At 42.3% G+C, this 20,263-nt stretch overlaps 1 protein-coding gene across 24 annotated transcripts in view; it reads right to left on the bottom strand.

Moving 5' to 3' along the window:
- LPP (LIM domain containing preferred translocation partner in lipoma) overlaps window positions 1–20,263 on the bottom strand; it is a 348,425-nt gene that overhangs the window by 110,493 nt on the left and 217,669 nt on the right. Inside the window, exon 9 of one of the 24 annotated variants that reach the window (XM_074877390.1) lies at window positions 2,892–2,943. The exons of the other annotated variants lie outside the window; for them this stretch is intronic. Coding sequence (XP_074733491.1) covers window positions 2,926–2,943 — 18 coding nt within the window. The 3' untranslated portion in view covers window positions 2,892–2,925. Of the gene's footprint in view, window positions 1–2,891; window positions 2,944–20,263 lie in introns of those variants that run through there. 24 annotated transcript variants of the gene reach the window in all.

Genomic DNA, 20,263 nt, shown 5'->3' with positions numbered 1-20,263 from the left:
AAGAAAAACGAGAAGAGAGATTGCAGTGTGTTAGAGCAGCAGTATCACTCTCTCACTGCACAGTTATTTCTAATGAGAAAGATCAGCTTCTAACTTGTGTTTGCAAAACTAGGGTTCGAGGCCTTGATTTTATATTGTAGAAAAAAAATCACCATTTAGCAACAGAACTGCAGATTTCCTTTTTTTTAAGAATGGGGAAGACAAGGCAGCCCAGGTCTCAAACCCTCTGAAATCCACTCCTAAAAGCACCGTGGCTCACCACCCCCACAGCAGGCCCGCATTCCTATTGATACTAAACTTGGCACAGAGGAAACATCTTGACAGGGCTGGCTTGACAAATGTATGTGGGGAGAGCCTGGGCATCCTCATGGCACCACACCAGCAAGAATTCAGGTCAGGAGCCCAGCAGATATTTGGTAGCAACAGTGGGATTCCCACACAGAAGTGGCCTTTGCCAGGAGAAGTGTCTGGAAGCTTCTCCCTGGGATATGCTTAATCCTACTTTGCTGATGGGAATGGGATGAGGTAGTCTCCATTCCTCCCAGCCTTTACATTTCTAAGATGCAATGAACTAAGGCATCTTGGGTGACACCAAGGCATCTGGCTGTTCTCTCAAGAATGTACATTTTTGGCAGAGAGACGTCCAAATTGCTCCTCTCCGCCAGCAGGACAGACTTTTGGCTTCCCCTGCTGCTCTCTGTGCTGGAGATCAAGAGCGAAAGTGTAGACAGAAAGGGGAGACAGCTGCAAGGACCCATTAGTTATATTCCACTGTCACCAGGGAGTTTCCCTACTCACTCTCCCTGCCTCCTTCCACAGTCACTGGGTGCCTCCCATTTTCCCTATACCTGCTGGTCAGCATCACCCCATTTGTTCCATGCTCCCTATTGCTGCAGGACACGGCATGTAGGAAACGATGCCCCATCCCTAACAAGGGTCACAGATGCATGGAGCTGGTCTACCACGACTGCCCATCTCCAAAGCATGCTTTCTGCAATGCCACCAAAAAGCAAGCAGGGCAGAGGCTGCCTGGCTTGGATGCTGCATTACGGAGCTGCTGTCCTGTGATGGAGCAGAGTTAGGGTGGAGACCACATTGTTAAAATGTTGCTTTCAGCACACTAGTGGCATGTTAGGTGCTAAATGCTTCAGTCTGTCCCCATAACATGACCCAAAACCCAAAGAAATCCATTCTGCGTAATTGCTCAACTTTGCACTAAACCCTACCAGCATGACTGTCAGTGCAGTGTAACAGCAACATGGAGGGACTGGTGGAGTCTCACCATGAACAAAAGCAGGCGGTGGATTTATGAGGCTGAAGATAAACACCCAGGGTCAACCAGTGGCAATCATGGTTCCAGTCGTGACAGTCATGGTCCACCCAGACTTCTGAACAGAGGAGGTGTCAAAAAGGAGAAGGGTGAGAACTGCAGCAAAGATGTGACTGAAGCTGCAGACAGGTGAGTAAATCATGGATTATGGATGTGCAAGCTAAAGCCAGAGAACCAGGAAGGAAAAGTCCATGTAAATGCAGTGAGCAAAGCCAAACCTACTCTATAACCAAGTCCAAAGAAAGGCAGCATGCTTTGGACAGTCTCAGAGATAATGAATTAAGGAGAATGAATAAAATTAACAACAACCTTAGAGGCTAACCCAGAGATATTGGGAAATAGGCATCAGCACCAGCGTGAGTTACTGGCTGAGGAAGAGCCTGGCCATGTCTAGGCTCAGGGATTGCGCAAGTGACACCCAGGACGTTACTAGCTCTTGCAGATGGATCACAGGGCCCTGCAAGGCACAGCGCTCATGTATTTCAGCACGAACAACCAGCTCCTACAATACTTAAACAAAACATGGCTCTTAATCAACAGATCGAATTTTGAGAAACCTGAGTGTGAGGCGGGTGCCAGAACCCACAGCCAGTGAAAGTTGTTACGCACCAGAGGACATGGCCAGACCAGGCTTTGAGCCTGAAATGACTGTGATGGGAGCAGCATATTTTCTCTTTTTAATGCATTGCTGTTTCCTGCACTGTGTGGTTACAACAGTGCAGGTGACAGTGCAGCTGAATGGTGACACCAAATACCACAAAGACTAACTTCTCATAGCTCTTCTCGGGGCTACAGAGGTTGAATCTGACTATGGCTTTCATCTGATCAGCCTTAGTAAATTCAACAGGGTTGCTAAATGAGGCGCAGAAATAACAGAAGGATTGTCCCTCACTTGAAAAAGTTGCAGTCTCTAGAGCTCAGAGTTGGGCTCTAGTAACCAAACCGAAGTGCAAACCTCATGTCTGTAAAAACTGTCTCACAGGCAATAGGAAACTATGCTTCATTAACGAGCAACTCAGCAGCTTGCACATGGGCTGTGTTTTGTAGTGTAACAGATTTAGGAATAGCAATGGCTCAGGTTGACATGACAAGTTTGGAAAAGACAAAGACAGGAAGATTTCTCAAAGCTTTTGACAAGGAGGTTTGCAGTCATTTTCTCGTGGTTTCTTGTTTTTCTCACACTTAGCAGAGGAGTATCATGCTAGAGCTCTGTCAAAAGTCTAATTCCAAGCACTGGGGTACATAAGTGCTGTCCGATGCAACCATTTCAAAGCTGCTTTCGTTTGGTCCTGCTTTCTCTGGATCTGCTATTCTTCAGCCTTGGTTTGCTCTGGGGGAAAAAGGCTTCTGTGCTTTTTTAGTGCTTGCTCCTCTACTTTGGTCAGAGTTTCTGCTGTTTCATGCTGAAACTTTCTGCCTTTTCTTCATATAGAAAATCTTATCAAAGGTTCAGAGGGCAACATACCTCTAGAACAACTGCCGAATCAAGACCTCGCTGTCCTGTTAACATATCTACATTTATTTCTGACTGTAGCCATGGATTACAGAAAACTGGAAATGTGCAGGCTCTTCTATATCCAAGATCTCTCTGCCTTTTATTTGCATTTTAGGTGCTGTAAGGAAATAAAGAGATGATATTTCTCCTGTTCTTCTAAATGCTGCGGGTTCTGCAGGATCTGTCACATAGTCAGCCCCACAAATAGTAGAAAATGTTGTTCATGTATGTAGCTAGCTCTGGAGAAACTGTGTTTAGTAATGCATCCCTGAGAGGGGATTTTTCAAAGGAGATGCAAAACAAAGTACCTGACCCCCTTGTGATCACTGCTGCAAATACATCCTAATGCTACCCTCCAGGCCAAATCACAGTTGTTAACATTCATTACAGGGCACCATCTCCTAAGATCTGGGCATCCCAAAACAGGCAAGAGCAGCTGGGTGTGCTCTTTTTGAAAGGCAGGTGCACGGGCACGTCTTCTGAACACTGCAAGTACGCAAGAGAAAAATAACATTCCCTTTCTTGGAACTTATTTTCGGCAGTTGAACATTTCACAAAGAGAAACTGTTAGTGCAAACACTCAAAAGGTCAATCTCTAAATAAACAGAGAGACAGAGTGATGAAAGGGGTTAGTTGTTATTAATGAAGCTGAGATGATCACAAGTCAAAAAAAGCAAAGCAGCAGTGAAGACAGGGAGCTACGAGCACGCTAGAAATTTTGGCAAGATCACATTTGAAGATACAAAACCCAAAAGTTACATTCCCCATCCTGACATGGAACATACCCCCAAAAATCCTTCCCTACTTTTCACGGGGATTTTAGCTACTTTTCAGCTACTTTCAGTCAGTTTAGGAGGACCAACAACTGGTTTTGCACTAGAAACGAGCACCACCTATCCCCACATAAATACTATTCTCATACCAAGACAAAGCATGAAAACAAACCTAATTTGCACCTACTACACAAACCTTCCTTTACCTTCTTGCCTGAACAGAATTTCCCTCCAAATCAGATACACATTTTTCCCTGACACATAGTATCAGTAAAACATGGTGTGTGGCTCAGATTAAAAGAAATCTGTACAGGGTCAATTAAGAAAAAGAAAAACCAACCAACCAAACAAAAAAGATGATGACAACATTAGGCAAAAGAAAATAATTGAAAACATTTAGGGAAACTTTGATGATGTAAATCCTGTCCGATGGTGTTTTCTTTTGGGACTTGCTTGTTTACCAGTTATGTGGCAGCGTTACATTGACTGTAAATATGTACTTTACAGAAAATGCAGAACCGTAGAAGTTACAGGTCAGTTCTTGGTTCTGAGGTGAAATTCAACTCTGATTATGTATCCCAGTTAAGGACTGGGCTCCTTATAATGAGCTAAACCCCAAACATCAGCACAGTCAAAATTTGGCTCTACCATTTGTAGCTTGACCCTAGGTAAGCCTCAGACAGAACCATTTGTGGTTCAAAACAAACAAACAAACAAAAAAATCCCTTGATGTTTCTGAGTCATCACATTGCATTAGTTCAGTTTTCAAAGGTGAATTTGTCTCAGTCAGTCATAGAGCTTTTGGTGGATCAGTAAGTGCTTCATGGATCAAAGGCGATTTGGCATCAAGGACACCACTCATATGGAGGTTTCACCTATGTGAGAACAGCCACGTGTTCACATCATGCAGAGCCTCATGTGCAAGGCTGCGAGTGGCTATTTGCAACTGCTCAGAGCCAGGCCCCAGGTTGCTGAGAACAAGGAGAGCACTTTGGACATTCCGGTGAATATTAAACATTTGCTAAAAGGGCAGGATGAAATCTTCCCTCACACTTGAGTAAAACCTCTCCGTGCCATCTCACGTTGTGCTGTACATCTTGTCCTCCTCCTGCTGGCACCCATCCAGGACAGTGTAATTAGAGGACACATTGCGTGACAAGAGCAAACAATACGGCAAATATACACAGATACACGGCCCCAGCTGCACAAGTGCCAGTGTCCCAGCACAAGCAAACAAAGGTGCTCAAAAGAAAGCCAGCAGCTCCCCAGACACTGAATGACAATGGGAAACTGTCCAAAACAAAGACTGGGACCAAAACAGCTCATGCACTGATGGGAAAATTAGCATGTCTCGCAAGATGCTGATCTGTAAACGTGGCACCAGCAGATTTGCAAATGACCCAGGTAAAGAGAGCAATGGTTATATGCACTGGCCTTCTACAATACAGGGAATGGCAGAAACTGGTGAGTCTAACAGTCTCTTGGCTTGGGGAAAAAAATGTAAAAAAAGGAAGGACTGCCAGTATTATAGATCAAGGTGCTGAGGAAACAGAAAAGGAAACAGCAATGAACTGCTGAAACTCACCGCTACAAGAAATAACCAGGACAAACACTGCTGGGTCAACAGAGCATCAAACATGATGGAAGCCTGGCCCTGGTCTTGACCTGTCGCCTCTAGGTTAAAACATGTTCATGTTAAAACATGAACACTGAGGGAGGGAAATGCTGAAGGTCAACCCTGCATGGTGCCCGATGCTTTCAACAGAAGCCAGCCAGTTGCACAAATTTCTCATTATATGTTAGAAAATGCAAGAGAGATGTAGTGAGGAGAAGGGAATATGTACATTCATGTATCAGCAAGTACTAATGTGTGTTGTGGTGGCAAGAGACTGAGAACAGGGAGAGATCAAACAAGCAGGGCTGACTATGCCTTGAGCTACACTCAAAGCCTTTCTTGAGGTTTGCTCTTTCAGTGCTGTCCAGAGGAGGAATTTAGGACTTACTCCATCGTGAGGCTGCCCTAGCCTTTAGACTAAGACAAGGTATGGGGTAAACTTACATGCTGTGTGGACAGTCCTATCCCCTAATAAACAACTCAACCAAATGATTAATTAGTAAAACGTTATCTCAAAGGCAGCTGGTGACCGCTGGCTGTCCCCTTTCCCTTGCGCTCTGAAACAAGCAGACAAGGAACACACACACACAAACCCACCCGTGTTTGCTTTGCTTGCTGCCCCATGCCTGCACATCCCAGCCAGTGAGGCAATGTCGTTCTGTAGCATCACTTGAAAGACATCCAAACTCCAGCTTCTGGCCTAGGCTTACCCGTGGTGCCCAGCAGCTCCCAGGAGGACACCCAGACATGACCTCTTCCCTCGGAGCTTCTCTGGCAAGCCAGCACAGCAGGAACCAAGGAAAACTGAAAGACTCACTGAATCTTGGATTTGGTGGTTTGGATGGCCTCACACAACAACCCTTAGGCCCAACAGGTGCCATCACAACTTCTCCTTTTAAGAGGAAGCACAGACCGCTGCATGTCAAAACCTCTGGGTTCACTTCCCCACTTCAGCACCAACTTGCTCTTTGGACTTGGGCACGTTAATTAACCCAAGCAAGGTTTGGTTTCCCTGTCTGCATGAAGAGTAACAGCTATTCAGAGGCATTCTTATGGTCCTTCACTGCTTGCACACAGAAGTCTCCAGGCTTCTTCCCTTGCAGGCAGATTTAGAGATCCCACCAGAGTCCCTATGAAAGAAGAATGAGCCACCTGAATCGCATATGCCTGGGGCAAGCAGGCCGATGGGGGAAATCAGTGTGGGACAGCTCATTCACAGTAACCTCCAGGGGAATTAAGGTAACATAAGATCCAAGCTGTCAAACCAAGGTGGCAAATTATTTGATCAGAGTGTGCTAAAGGCTAACATTAAGCCACTTAAACTAACCCACGTTTTGTTTGAAGACAACTCATTGCCCATGTTCAGCTGAAGGCCAAAAGTTGCAGTCCTCAGTATTAAAGTGCTTTGAACTTCTTGGATAGGAAGCACGAAAGGAGCAGCAATCATGGGTGATCACAGGTGAACAGCCAACACCGAGAACATGGTAGAGCTCTAGAAGTGCAATTATCCAGCTGATATTTGCCTACATACATGCACATGCATGTGGGTATTAACACCCCACAGCAAGCCCCAGACTCAATGTATGTCAGGCAGTTGCCAGGTTGCTTCCTCCTGTCAGGTAGGATTTTATATTCATTCTTGTAGTCCCCTGATTTATGAGTCCTCATGGTCCTCCCAGCACTCAAATCTCTTGGGCTCCTGCCAATCTAAATCTATCCAGTGGCAATCACACAGGTCTGAGTAAAGCTGCACACCTTTGCTGAGGAATCACAGTCTTCTGCTATTCAGTGAAAAATCAGTGCTGGGGAAGAAAGGCATCTGCAGAACAGCTGAGGCAGATATGAGCTGATATGAAACCATCAGCAATAAACTCTCATCAGCAAAAACTCAGTGTAGCTGCCTTGCTCACTGTCATCACAAAGCTCCGGACCTTGTATATTGAACCTTGCGCACAGACCTTGTATATATTCATTGCTGAGGAGGAGTGAACAGCTGTCTCTTGTGCAGAGTGTAAGTGAAGCAGGAAAAAACCTCTCTCCAAGAAAAATTGGATGTGAGATACAGAGAAATCCTTCTGGGAAAAATCAGGAGTAGGGGGCTGGAAAGAAAGCTTAAGAGGAAACACCTATCTGTAAAAATGGCCCAAATTTTCAACATTATTTCTGCTTTGTATCTGTGAGGATGCATGTTTACAACCAACCCGGTCTGACACCTATCTTTGCTCTCTAGCTATACTGCCAACAGTCCTTTCTGAGCAGTCCTAAATCACTGGTGGTGTCTGTACACAAATAACCCAAATCAGCCACATCCCACTCAAAGCTACAGTAAACCCAGAAATAGATGGGCATCCACTGTGGGGTGCCATTTACCTAAGCTGTTCTGCTACTGCATTTCTCTTGCTGCTTCTTTACAAGAACTCACACGTGGATACCTTGTTATATGGGAAGTAAAATCTCTGTTTGCTCAGAATCAATGTCTCATGAAAGAAAGGACCAAAAACTGTTAAGGCTAGTATATACCAGTCCAAGCTCTCCTACATACCAGCAAGTATAATATGTAGACCAGAGCTAACTGTAAAACCAGAATTAGGTTCAATGTGTAATTGTTTTAGGCAGGCAGGGAGTAACAGAATAGAAGAGGCTACTCTGTGATTTACTCAGTCTCCTAGTTGTTGCTTATGAAGCCCAGATGACAAACACTATGTTAGCCTCTGACCTATACTCCCAGCTGTTATTAAACCAACATAGTTGCTCCAAAGTTAATACAGCTATACGACATCACTCTGGTCAACTATACATATCACAAATGGTAACCTGTACATTACAACTCAAGTGCCTTCATAGAAAAGATCAAACTCACTGCTAAAATATTATTCCATACATATTCTTTATATGGGCTTCATATATGTGGTGTTGTATACGCTGTGGCTTTTTTGGATGTTTGCATGCTTCCATTCCTGGCTTCTCGTCTCATAAACTCCCAACAGCTGGAATTACTGTACAGAGATAGCCCGGCTCTAGCTGTAAAACAGCTCCTTTCATAAATGAGTTTGTTTTACAGCCTTCTAAAACTGAATGGGGCATAACATGACCACCAAATGTCAGATGAGCCATCCCAGACTGAACACCAAAGGAAACTGGTTGAACAATCCTTAACACCGGGCACCAATGTTTATCCTCTTCCTCATTTCTCACATTCTTTGCATCTGATTCATCATAAAACATGCAGATGCTTCAGTAACAGAAAAGCCCAGGATGCTACCAGTCATGCCTGGTCTCACTGGCCTTTCCCCATGCTTGGAAACAAAACAAAACAGGGACTTATGCCATGGCGAGGCATTAACTATTCCCGCTCTAAGCACACACTCAGCAGGTGAGAGAGTGGCCCACATTCATCCTAAATCCCACCAAAGCCCCTAGACCCGGACAACATCAGAATGCTGCATCGTTCCTCAAGGCTAGCATGTGTATACCGCACTGTCCTGAAGCTAATTCATCCTTAAAACCATGACTTGCTTAATTAATTCATTCTCCATCTCTGAGGCAACCTTTTTATCTCCTCAGCGCAGGTACCTAGCTATCCCTCTGTCACTGCATCAAGACACAGACCGATGGAGGAGAAAGCCATGTGGCTGCTATCCATGTGAGCCTGGCTCAGTTATTTTCTCCCTCTGTGAGTATGAGGAAACGACCATAAAAGCAGGAGATTGCCGCATGTCTTTCAGAAGCTTTGTGAAGAATTTAGTTAAGATTCATAAGAGGACTCTGAAAATATAAAACAGTATGTAAATGCTAAAAGTTAACCGCTTTTAATAGCCACAGATTTAAGAGAGGTCTTTTCTTCGTTTCCATACAAAGGTGCAGAAATATCCTTCATTGCAAATAACCACTATGCCTGCTGTGAGAGGCTCTGCACATGATTTCAATTGCCTTTCACATAGAAAATAGGAATAATACTTTGCATTTATAGACTTTAAAACTACTTTGCAGACAATCAAGTCTCAAAACCCCCACTGTGATACAGGAGGCAAACATTATACCCGTTTTACAGAGGAAACTAAAAGGGAAAAAGGTTAAACTACCCAGCCTAGAGCCAGGAAGGAGACATCTGAGAAATCAGGCATGTTAGCAAGGCCTATATAGACCCACGCTTGCTCTTCTTAGTAAACAGTTAACTCCTTTGCTCTCAAACTTCTATACAGCAGGGTGTACACACTACATGGCAAGTGGCCACAGCATTTATCTGTATTATGAGCATATTTAATCTTCTATAGATATTTCTGTTAACAACAGAGAGTGCTTGGAATTGCATGAGGACACTTATTCCATTTTCTAGCATGTGTGGCAGTAGAAAAGTTGTTGACAACTAAAAGTTAACCAAACATTTATTTTTAGAACCTAAGTCCGACGTTATAGTGTCTGGACTCATAACTACCCATTTCTCTGACATTAAGCTGAGCTACCACATGAGAAAATTGCTAGAATGATAGTATTTCCAGGGCATACTGAGTCACTGTCCAACATCTAAAATGGGAAATAAAATAATTTCTCAGAAACTCTCAGCACAGTGGGAGGCAAAGTTTGCAGGAATTCAGCTTACGTAGAAAAGTTCAGGTTTCTACTCTAAAACAGGTTCCTCGGCACTGAACACACTTTTTTTTTTTTTTTTCATTTTCCAATGATAGAAAAACAATTAGGTCCCGTGGTATGGACTTCTAGGCATTATCTAGTATTTAGAACAATTATGAAGCAACACTACTAAAATTTTAAAGGTGATAACCAGGGAGCAGCAGCAGCACTGTGCAGACTCAGAAGTATGTATAATTTTTTGCTTTGATCTGATCCATCCTAGTGATGTGCTGTGGTCCCTGCCTGGAGGCTCTTTCTGACCAGTCCCTGGAGAAAGATGCTCATGAACCTCATCCCTGCCTACAGCAGGAATTCCCATCCCAGGTGAGACCACCTAGGCTTGCCTCCTCAGTGGCCCATGGGGAATGCTAATGTAAAAGAGTAGGAAAGTCCCTAGGGCAGTGGTTTTCTGCCTCTTAATTTGCCTACCTTTTTTTTTCCTCCCTTGGATGCACAGGCCCCCACATAATGAATTTAAGCTTCCAACAACAGGCCATCATAGATCAGGGGGAAGTACAGCTCAGAAGTAATTTGCTGACGCTTGGGATTTGCAAGGTGAAAACCGCTGATCTACTGTACAGGTACGGGATAGCCTGTCCTCCAGAGAAGCAGCTGTCTAAGGTCTCACAGTTAATGATTAACTAACTCCTAAATGGAAGCAGAAGGGTTGATGAGGGTTTACAACTGCATGTCCTTTTTATTCTTTTTAAAAGCAGAAACAGATGTTTCCAACCATCACAAACCTCCATTCCACAAATCTCTTGCTCTGGCTGTTACCTTGAGGTAGTGACTTCCAAAAGCTGAATTAAAAAACAAACAAATTAATTGTTTTGCTGGAAGGTTCAGAAAAGAGTCTGGGACAGAGAGTCAGAGGTTGAATGCATTCCCTCACACAGCAGCATGCCTCCTGCACACTCAGAAGGCAGAAGACAGCATGGGAAAATCCTGTTCTAACACTGTTTTTTCTGCTGGTAATCAGGGTCTTCAAGACTGCCAGTTCAACTGGAGAAGAGCCCTGGAAAGTCTTCTGCTTTGTCAGCGACACAGTCTCAAGTATAAACCCCATCTCATTTGTCAGTACGCAGTCTGGACGCTTTTGCTAGCATTAATTTAAATTTCTAAACAAATACCAGACCCTACCAACTTGTGTAATGGTGAAGAAGTTAATTTTACCTGAGATGTCTGGGGTGTTCCCCCGCCTTTTGTCTCCCACTTTAAATTGATGTCATCTTGATTTAAAAAAAAAAAAAGGGGGGGGGGGACGGGACACGGGGACATTTTTGCTGCTTGCAGATATGAATTTGTGTGCATTTTCCATCTTTTAACTAACAAACAAGAGGGGAAAAAAAAGTTAATTTTTCTAGCAGCCTGCTGTGATATAAATAAAAATAATAGGTACATTCACAGATTTTAAACATTTTACAGCCACTGCTGCAAAAAGCAATTTTAATTTATAACCACAGAGTCTTGCAAAACATATAACGAAGACATAACGAAATGGAATGTTTATCCTGTGGCTCCCATTAGACCTCTTCCATTCAATGGTTGTAACTAATGACTTGTTTTTCCACTTTTGTATTGGAAGCCTTATTATTGGGCTGCACTGAGCATACCTTATTTGATTTCCCTAGCAATGTCTGCACCTCTTGCTGAAGCCTGCAATTAGATGTTTATGAAATAATATTAAAAAGCTGCATAATCTCTTCTGTGGTCAAAAATTTAAAAAAAAAAAAAAGCCAGCAACAAACCAGCCCTGTTTGTATAATATTATTCTGAGTACAATAGAGTAATATTCACTCCAGTGCATGTGTCCTTTTGACTAACCACTTCTATCTGACAACCTTTTTTTTGGCAACAGAACACATTGTACTTTTTGGATAATTGACTGCAGAATATAATGTTGTTTATTCAAAAGCGGGTCACACGGAACTGAGCTTCCAGTTGTCTTTATCCTTTTACCTTTCTTATCTTCATGCTGTTTAAATTTATGCTGAATTTCTTTTAATTACACATATGGTTTTAATTGCTGTGCTGTTTTTATTCACCAGAAGGTGATCTGATGGTGAAAGGGTAAAGAAAGGTGGGTGGGAAGCTAAATTCAGATTTGAAAACTATATTTGGACATACTTATTGGTGACCAATCTCACAAAGAAACAAACACAAGCACATGCATTTCCAACACCCTTTGTTATCTACAGGGACACGTTTGCCTGGAATACAACTGCAGTGTTTCTTTGTACTTAAAATCTACTAGAAAGACTCATCCACCACTTGCTCAGTGATCTGGAAATTCAACAGCAGCAAAAGCCCCAGTTTTAAGCTTTAGTCTTGGGGGACAAGCACCCTTAGGGAAAATGATGTGGAAACATCCAGAAGTCGTGAAAAGTCATGAAAAATCTACATTATGGGAAATGCAGTTAAGGAAAAGGGCTTAGGAGAAAGTTTTAACTGAAGCATTCAAATGAGGCTGTGCAAGAATTGTTGTGTTTCTAAAACATGTTCTTGTGATGCAGCCTGAGGAAAGAGAGGTCACAAATAAGAGTTACTTAACAGGAGGGAGAAAGGACTTTGATGTGGCAAAGGAAACTAAAGAGCCTTCTTCTAACACAAGCTGGAGAAGGAGGTCCCTCTCTGATGCTGATCATCAGACCAGGGGAACACGATAGTCACCTGGAACTTTAAATCTGCAAGATACTCACAGAACTGAGGTTTACAAGAGTACAAATGTTGCAGGGCACTTCTTCACGGAGATTTCTTCAGTCATCGACTTAGACTGAAAAATGAAACCCACCAGGCTTCCTGGTGACAGCTTAGAAGGAATCTATCAGTGGCAAATATACAGCAGGAGCTTCCTTGGCCATTTATGCAATATTCTTCCCTGAAAAAGCCACGAGTTTTCACTTCAAGCTCTCTCACAGCAAGAACAGAAAGGCGATTCATTTAATGAGAGACCAGCTCTCACAAAGCTGGAGGAAACCCCTGAAAAAAATATTCTTCAGGTGTTGGTAAAATAGAGTCTAACTAGGCAATAACAGGATGAAAATTATTATAGCTAATCTGCTGTATTATAGCTCAGGCGTGGTTCTATTTGACTGATGACTAAAGTAATCCTAATACGTCAGTTTAAATTACTGCCAATTCATTTGAGGAAATTTTGTTTGTTTGTTTAGAAAAAGATTTAATTGGGGGGGATGAGTGATACTGACAGTAATAATAATTCATCTGTCTGTGCTGGTGCTAAACCACACCGTGGAAAATCCTTGCTAATGCTAGATTGATCAGCTAACACACAGCAGCTCTGCTCTTCTAATTTGTTTTATGTAGCTGACTTTAGACAGCACATTTTAGTCTGGACTATTTTGAGGATCCATGTAAACTAAGTCACTACCCTATTAGTGTGGATAAAGAAGCATATAAATACTACTCTGCTACAAGCAAGACACAGTTCATCTGATATTTTTTCAAGCAGAGAGAATACACTGCATTTGGAACAAAGAAGAAAATGTGATTGGAAAGTTTAGAGCCCTTAAATTAATTCCCTAGACAAAAAGTTGAGGCACCATATTCATATTATCATGTTATGTAACTTGCTCTGGAGCCAGGCAGCTACTAAGTGAAATAGCATGAGTTATAAAAACAAAATATTGTTGTGAAAACAATTTTACAGCTTTATAATTCACTATTATTTTCATTTAAGAACAAAACTGTCAGTATAATTGCAGATTCTCTTTGCCTTGCAGGAGTTCTTTCAGCTTGTGATAGGAAACCTCCTCTCTTTTTTTTTTTTTAAACTTTTTTTCCACCCAAAGGCTGCTATTTAATTTACTATATTGTGTTTCTTTATAGTTATTCAGAGGTAAATCTTAACAGGAAGCCCATTATGTGGGGACCTAAGTTAGTTTAGTACCAGAACATTTATGATCAGTAAATGTAACTGTATATTGCCAACTATTTCTTACCATTACTCTTGGAGGAAAAAATATTTCATCAGCTGCCATTATAGACTACTTTCTATTCTTTATAGCTGCATATCTGTTTCAGGTGGGATCCTACATGGCTTGCACTGCTCACTATGCACTGTGACCATTTTCTAGCTTGCCTGCTCATAGAAGTACTAGCCTATCAATGGAGAGATGAATCATCTTTTAAATTGTGCACAGCTCCCTAAACAAACTGGTGCTTTAGTAACAAACCACTACTATAATATGTGTACACGTGCCATTAAGAACTGGATTAAGACCACAAATATGCTTCACAGAGGTCAGTGGGAAAATCACCCAAATGTAGGACAATCCACTCCAAATGACATGACCAAAATGTCACATCACCCAAAGCATCACTATGATGTGAGCAGTTCCTTATCTTAACACTGGAATGACCATCAGGTAATAAGCCAAAGACATTTCACACCAACAGGGCAGCCAGAGCCCTACTCACCTCAAACAGAAGAGCCATCCAAGGACACCAAGATGCTCCATGTATTCTTGTTCTTGCCAGCTCTACTAATCAACTGGTGCCTAAGCTTGGGCAAGTTTCCCTACCCATTCATGTCCTAGCTTCATTGCAATAAACTTGACAATGACACAGAGGTTATTTGATAGAAGAACATCTTCACCACATGCTCTGGTACCTTGGCTTTGGAAGAATTACGATGTGGTTGGACTTGAGTGTATTTTAAAACGGAAGGAAACAGTTCCAACAGTAATCAGCAGCACCATCACACACAACAGCCAGAGTATGCCTGTGAATTAATTAAGTGGCACTCACTTTTACAGGTGCTGCTTTTAGAACTGAAAGCTGTAAACTGGTAGCAATGCCAACCTTGCCTCATCGTGCCACAGACCAGGCTGCCCATTACAAACCTGAGCTCAGCCAGCCCCAAGGTTCAGGCAAGCACCATTGCTTGAAAAACAGACAGCATCCCCATCAGATGTTCCCTTCCACCTATGGGTAAATATACGCTTATGACATTTTATGGCTTCAGATACAAAATTCTTATCTGTCAGACTGTAACATGACCTGGCAATATCTGTCAAGGTAGACACTTGGTTATCAAGGGTTAAACAGCACAGAAACAGAGCCCTTAATTAACTTCAAGGTTTCCCCATGCCTTATCATGTATGGAGGCATTGTCCTCAGCTTATTTTAAGAAGGAGCAAGCAAGAACATCCAGGTATTATGCCAAAAGCCTCTTTCTCAATTATTCGTCTTATATTACTAACCCATTGTGGCTGACTAAAGGCTAAAGCTGCAAAAGCTGCATCCTGAAGCTGTAAATTTAAGTTGTTTTTTCAATATATGCTGACCTGACTTGCTCCTGTAACTGCAGGCTCCCTGTTATCTTTAACTTCAAGGTAATTGTTTGGCAACTTGTCATTTCTCTATTTCAGGAAAGCAACTCAAATATATGATTCCTAAGAGACAAATCTGATTAATTGCTCTGTCATCAGCTGGTTCCTGATAGTATATGGAGTGCTTAAATAATAAAAATACAATACAAAGAACAAACAGTAAAGTTCTGAAACGAGAATGTTAAAGACATTTGAAGCCAAGAATTGGGCTCTTTTGAAAGTTCAGGGTATAAACCAGACTCTGTTGGATTCCTGCAGTCAGGATAAACACAGCATTCTGAAAACACCTCTTTGCACCTCTTGCCAGCACCTTTTCACCTGAAAATCCTGAAGAAATCCACAAAGATTTTGATGCAGAGGTTTATAATATCATGAAGAGGAAAAAATCATTCTCAATGCCAGAGTACAACCAAGTCCTAACTCTGAGCTTCTCATCTCATTGTTAGACACCACTGCCTTCTTCCCCTCCTCCTCATTTTAACAGAAGCAACAGCATTTTATTTAATCCACCCAGAAGCAATGACAGAGTCAGAGCTGATACACAGCTAGTGCTGGTTCGAACTCGGAATTACTGTTTTGTGAAGAATGTCAACATTTTGACGTTTGTTGCTATTCTCAGGGTAAAAAGGAACCGCATAGTCATCTGGAAATTTTGAAATGTCATGTTGAAATCACAAATTCAATTCTGAATTTCAGAATTTCGCCTTTTATTTCATTGTACATTAGCTTTCTGTCTATTTCAATTCATTAAATGCCAAAGTAGAATATTTTAAATAAGCCTTTTCATTTTACTTGTTTTTGCTTTACTTTAGCATTTTAAAACTATGGGAAGCCACTGTCTCACACTGACAGAAAACCAACTTCAACCATCATTTTATACTGTCTCTGAATCCCACCCAGTGGAAATTTTCGATACGTGACTTTTGGGAAGAGAATACTTGGGTGGAGATATGAGATTTTGGGGGAGAAGACACTCAGGAGGAGGCAGGCAGTGTACAGCAAGCTGCCTGCCTTTCTCCACAAGCAAAAAGCAACACTAAGAAAGAATATATCCCTGTGACAGCAGGAGGGAATCTGGCAGATTGCATTTATTCATCTGCAGAGAACAAAAAATTCCTAGTCACTCGATTAACAGCAAACAGCAAGAGCATTAGTCTCAGTTCAAATGCAAGTGCCGGAGGTATCTACTTTATGTGAGTGATGGCAGACTGTAAAAATTATTAAACCAGTACAAGAGAAGTGCATCAGTCATAGCAAAGGACACTGGTGAGAAGATGTTTGAGGCAAAGATGAAACTTCCAAGCGAATGTCTCCATCACAGGTATTAAATCAGTGGAAAAACTGACAAAAGCTGTGTAGAATGAGAAAACAGTGAGCTGTCCCAGTCCCCTTTTGGGCACTGCAAGTTTCATGAGACTGTGTCGATAGTGGCTGCAGCAGGCAGCAAAGAAACACAACCTCCAGCAGCGCGGAAACGGTGCGGCGGTTGAGGTCTGCTAATCACGAGCGGCCACCACCACCTAAACCATGCCAAAAGCATAAGCTGCTTCATTAATTTTACCTCCTGATTTCCAGCTGTCTCCCCACTTAATTTCCACAGTGCTCACCTAGAAGGGCTGTCTGAAGAGGAGGTCATACTCCATATGCACTGATGCTTTCATATGGGTAAATGGGGACAATGTGGCTGGTGTGGGCTAATTGGGTTAGGGGATTTGTACACTTGTGCCATGTTAGTGAGAACAGACACAGCTACCAGAGGGACACTGCTCCCTTACTCCTTCCAGCAAATCTGCAGCAAAGGACCATGGATTTGGATGCTATACTAAATCAGAGCTACAAGACACCTTTGTCCTCCCCAAATCGGCAGATCACTCTCAAGCGATTTTTGTTAAGATTTCCACCATTCTGGACCAAAACCACAGGCTGTCTCAATTGATTTCAGTGGCACTCAGTCTGGATGACGAAAACATGTAGGTCCCTTTGGGAGGGAATGTGTTTCCTCAGGCTTATGAGTAGATTCAGAAAGAGGAAGGAGAATACAAGGGATCTGAGACCTAGGAAGGAGAGACCTCCCAGGTGTCTACAATGGCCATCCCTCAAATATACCAGGAGCCACACAAGGTCCCTGAAAGATCCACAAAGCTACCTGGAAGACATGCAACAGTGTCTCAAAAACACTCAAACATGACCAAAGCCAGTGAAAGGACCTAGACCTATTTGGAGGTATAACAACAAGGGTATTTGCTGTCTTAACCAGTCCAGCACAGAAACATTTGGTGGTAGCTGAGCTGGTCAGCGGTGGGAGTTTTGTCAACTCTGTTTTGGCCACAGGGCAAACTTGCAGGAGTTTTCCACGTCAGAAACTGGCTTTGCCATTTCTGTTTTCTGCTGTGGACATCTTGGTGCCAGAAATCAGTGTAACGAATGAGTCACCCTGGTCTTTTCCTTTCTGGCCTTTGGGAGGGGAGAAGTTAAGAGAGAAGCTTCAGATTTTGACTTGGTCTGAGCGGGCACAGCACCACTGGCAAAGAGCATGAGAGTAGCCAGTCATGTCACGTGTTTCTGTGATGGTCTCATGACAACTCTGCTGCTGGTCCTACAGAAATCCCCACGACCTACCATCCAGAGGAGAAAGCTCTTGAGGCTTTTGGCCAGGAATGCCCTTGAAGCATGTGAAGGTTTAAATGAGGACACGCACTCCACCAGTTCATTTCCTAACTAGGACTTGGGCATTAATGCTAGATGGGGTGCTACAAAAGACTAAAATGCACAGAGGTTTCACATGCATGACTCTCACTTCCATAGCTGGCCCAAGGACAGAATGCAACACAGTAAGTGTGTGAGTAAAACTCATTGTTCTCAGTGGGCTTTAAAAACCAGTACAGATTATTTGCTGTTCCCATACCAATCCAGATTTATTTTGGACCAGCAGCGACTTCAACACGATTAGTACACAGCAAAAAACACAGAGCCACAGTACTGTAAACCTCTTCCTAGCCAGAATGCAAAACACAAACATCCTTTTTTTTTTGTTTACCCTTTAAAAACCCTAAACAAATTTAATGAAAAATTTTACCTCTCACAGTGATGGATCACAGTATGTATTAGAAGTAAGGACCATGAACTTCTAATCTGACATGGATTTGTTACAACATCCTTAATATTTTGCACATAAAGTGCATTCAAAATTAAGAATGCACTTTTTTGAATACATTTAGAATTTGTTTTATATTTTAAGATCGTTCTCTTGCAAGAAGAAAAATTCCTAAAGGTCTTGCATTTTATGTGATATGTATTAATGCCTGCTTCTTACCCTGGCTTCTCAAATAAATTTTCTTAGCTGAAAGGCCTCAAACCAACCTTGAAAAGGCAAAACACAACAAAATGCAGAAGCCAGTTGTGTGTAGGAAAATATGTTAAAATTCACGTTGCGACAAACAAGTCAAATTACAGTGACAATTCTCCCTGTCAGATATCTGGCTCTAACATAGCCTACCTTTTTTTCCCTGTAAATAAAATTAATTTCAAAAGTTGATTTTATGAATGAGTTAGTCTGCAAAGGAAGAGAACAGCATGCAGTAAAAGTGGACAACACTGCATCAACAGGCAAAGCATACCGTGTTTTAATACTACGCATTTCCTGTTAGACTGTAAGATAACCTTCAATTCTTCACCAATTAAACTATATATGTTACAAAGCAGCAATCAAGCAGAGTCTGCCACCAATATGTTACAGAAGAGTTGTAAATTCAAAAGTGAAATAGATATGCAGATATTTAGCAGGCTGGAAGGGAATGAAGGTTCTGGCGGGATTTATCACCAAGCAGATAATAGTCTGTTTTGTAGGAGAACTGAAATTATTTTTATAGCGATATATATGAAGTATTTCTGCATGTATATTTGCAAATGCCATGTGCACACACACAAACATATATACAAAAATATATATATGTGCATACATGAAACCCCAAACTTGAGCTAAATTAAATTGTCCCTCCAGCTTTGTAATGCAAATGAGACTAACAGGCTTGTGCTGTTTGTGGTTCAAGATGATTTGTGTTTCCATAGAGATGCTGACTGAACTAAAGTTTTTGAATTTTTTATATATATAAGCCTACTTGTATCTATAAAAGTCTAAATATGGATCTGCTGTACCTCAGCATTTCCTCAGTAACTCCACTGGAACCACAACGATTTACACCAGTTAAGGCTATGTGCAAATTTTGTGTCTTTCACTACTTTCCAATTTAAGCTCTATACGAAGTACCTGCAGAGCTGAGAGTTTATTACTTCTCTCCCCACTCCTAGCTTCTTGGTAAGGAAGGGGAAGAAAAGAGAAAAAGCAGTTTCTTAACTGTTAGTAGATAATATTTCAAGGACTTTTGTAATTTATTGCCCTCTCTAAACTGCCTGGAGAAACATCTTTGCCTTCAAAAGTTCCCACTGTCAGGAAATCTGGAATTCAGGCAAAACAGTCTGTGTGCTGCTAGTGAAGGAAAATGCCAAAAGGACAGACTTTCTGTTACGTGTCAGAAGCTTCTTCCCCTTCCCCCGCAAGCAGCCACAAGCTGAAGAGCAGGGATGTGTTGACACAAGCCAGGGTGGGCCTGGGCACCAACGGCTTCACTGCCTACCCACCTGGGTTTGCCCGTCCTCACCCTTCAGTGGACCCTAAGCTTGTCATACACTACGAGGACTCCACAAAGCTAAAGTGCCTGTGTCCCCCCCAGAGCCATGTTAGAGACGGCCACCAGCAGAAGCGACAAAAGCCAGCCAGGGTCAAAGTTTGGGCAGAGAAACCAGGCAGACTGGTTTAACTATTTCAAATTGGCTTTGCTTTATGAGGTCCAGGCACCGGTTCAAGTGGATGAAGGCGACCCAGTGTACCATCACCCAAGAGGAAAATCAGAGCTGAGCTCTGTGGGAACTCATTTCCATGTGGTTTCAGTGATAAGTGTTTTTTGAGCAGCAACACACCAGAGGTCAACCTCCGCAATCGCTCTGAACCACAATCAAAACCAGCCTCTAGCATACCTCCTATCTGTCTGAGAAGAGGAAGGATTTGTCCGA

The sequence above is a fragment of the Strix uralensis genome, chromosome 9, assembly GCF_047716275.1.
Source record: "Strix uralensis isolate ZFMK-TIS-50842 chromosome 9, bStrUra1, whole genome shotgun sequence".
NCBI classification, from domain to species: Eukaryota; Metazoa; Chordata; class Aves; order Strigiformes; family Strigidae; genus Strix; species Strix uralensis.
The sequence above is the reverse complement of the archived record's forward strand: the minus strand, read 5'-3'. Positions and strand labels throughout refer to the sequence as shown.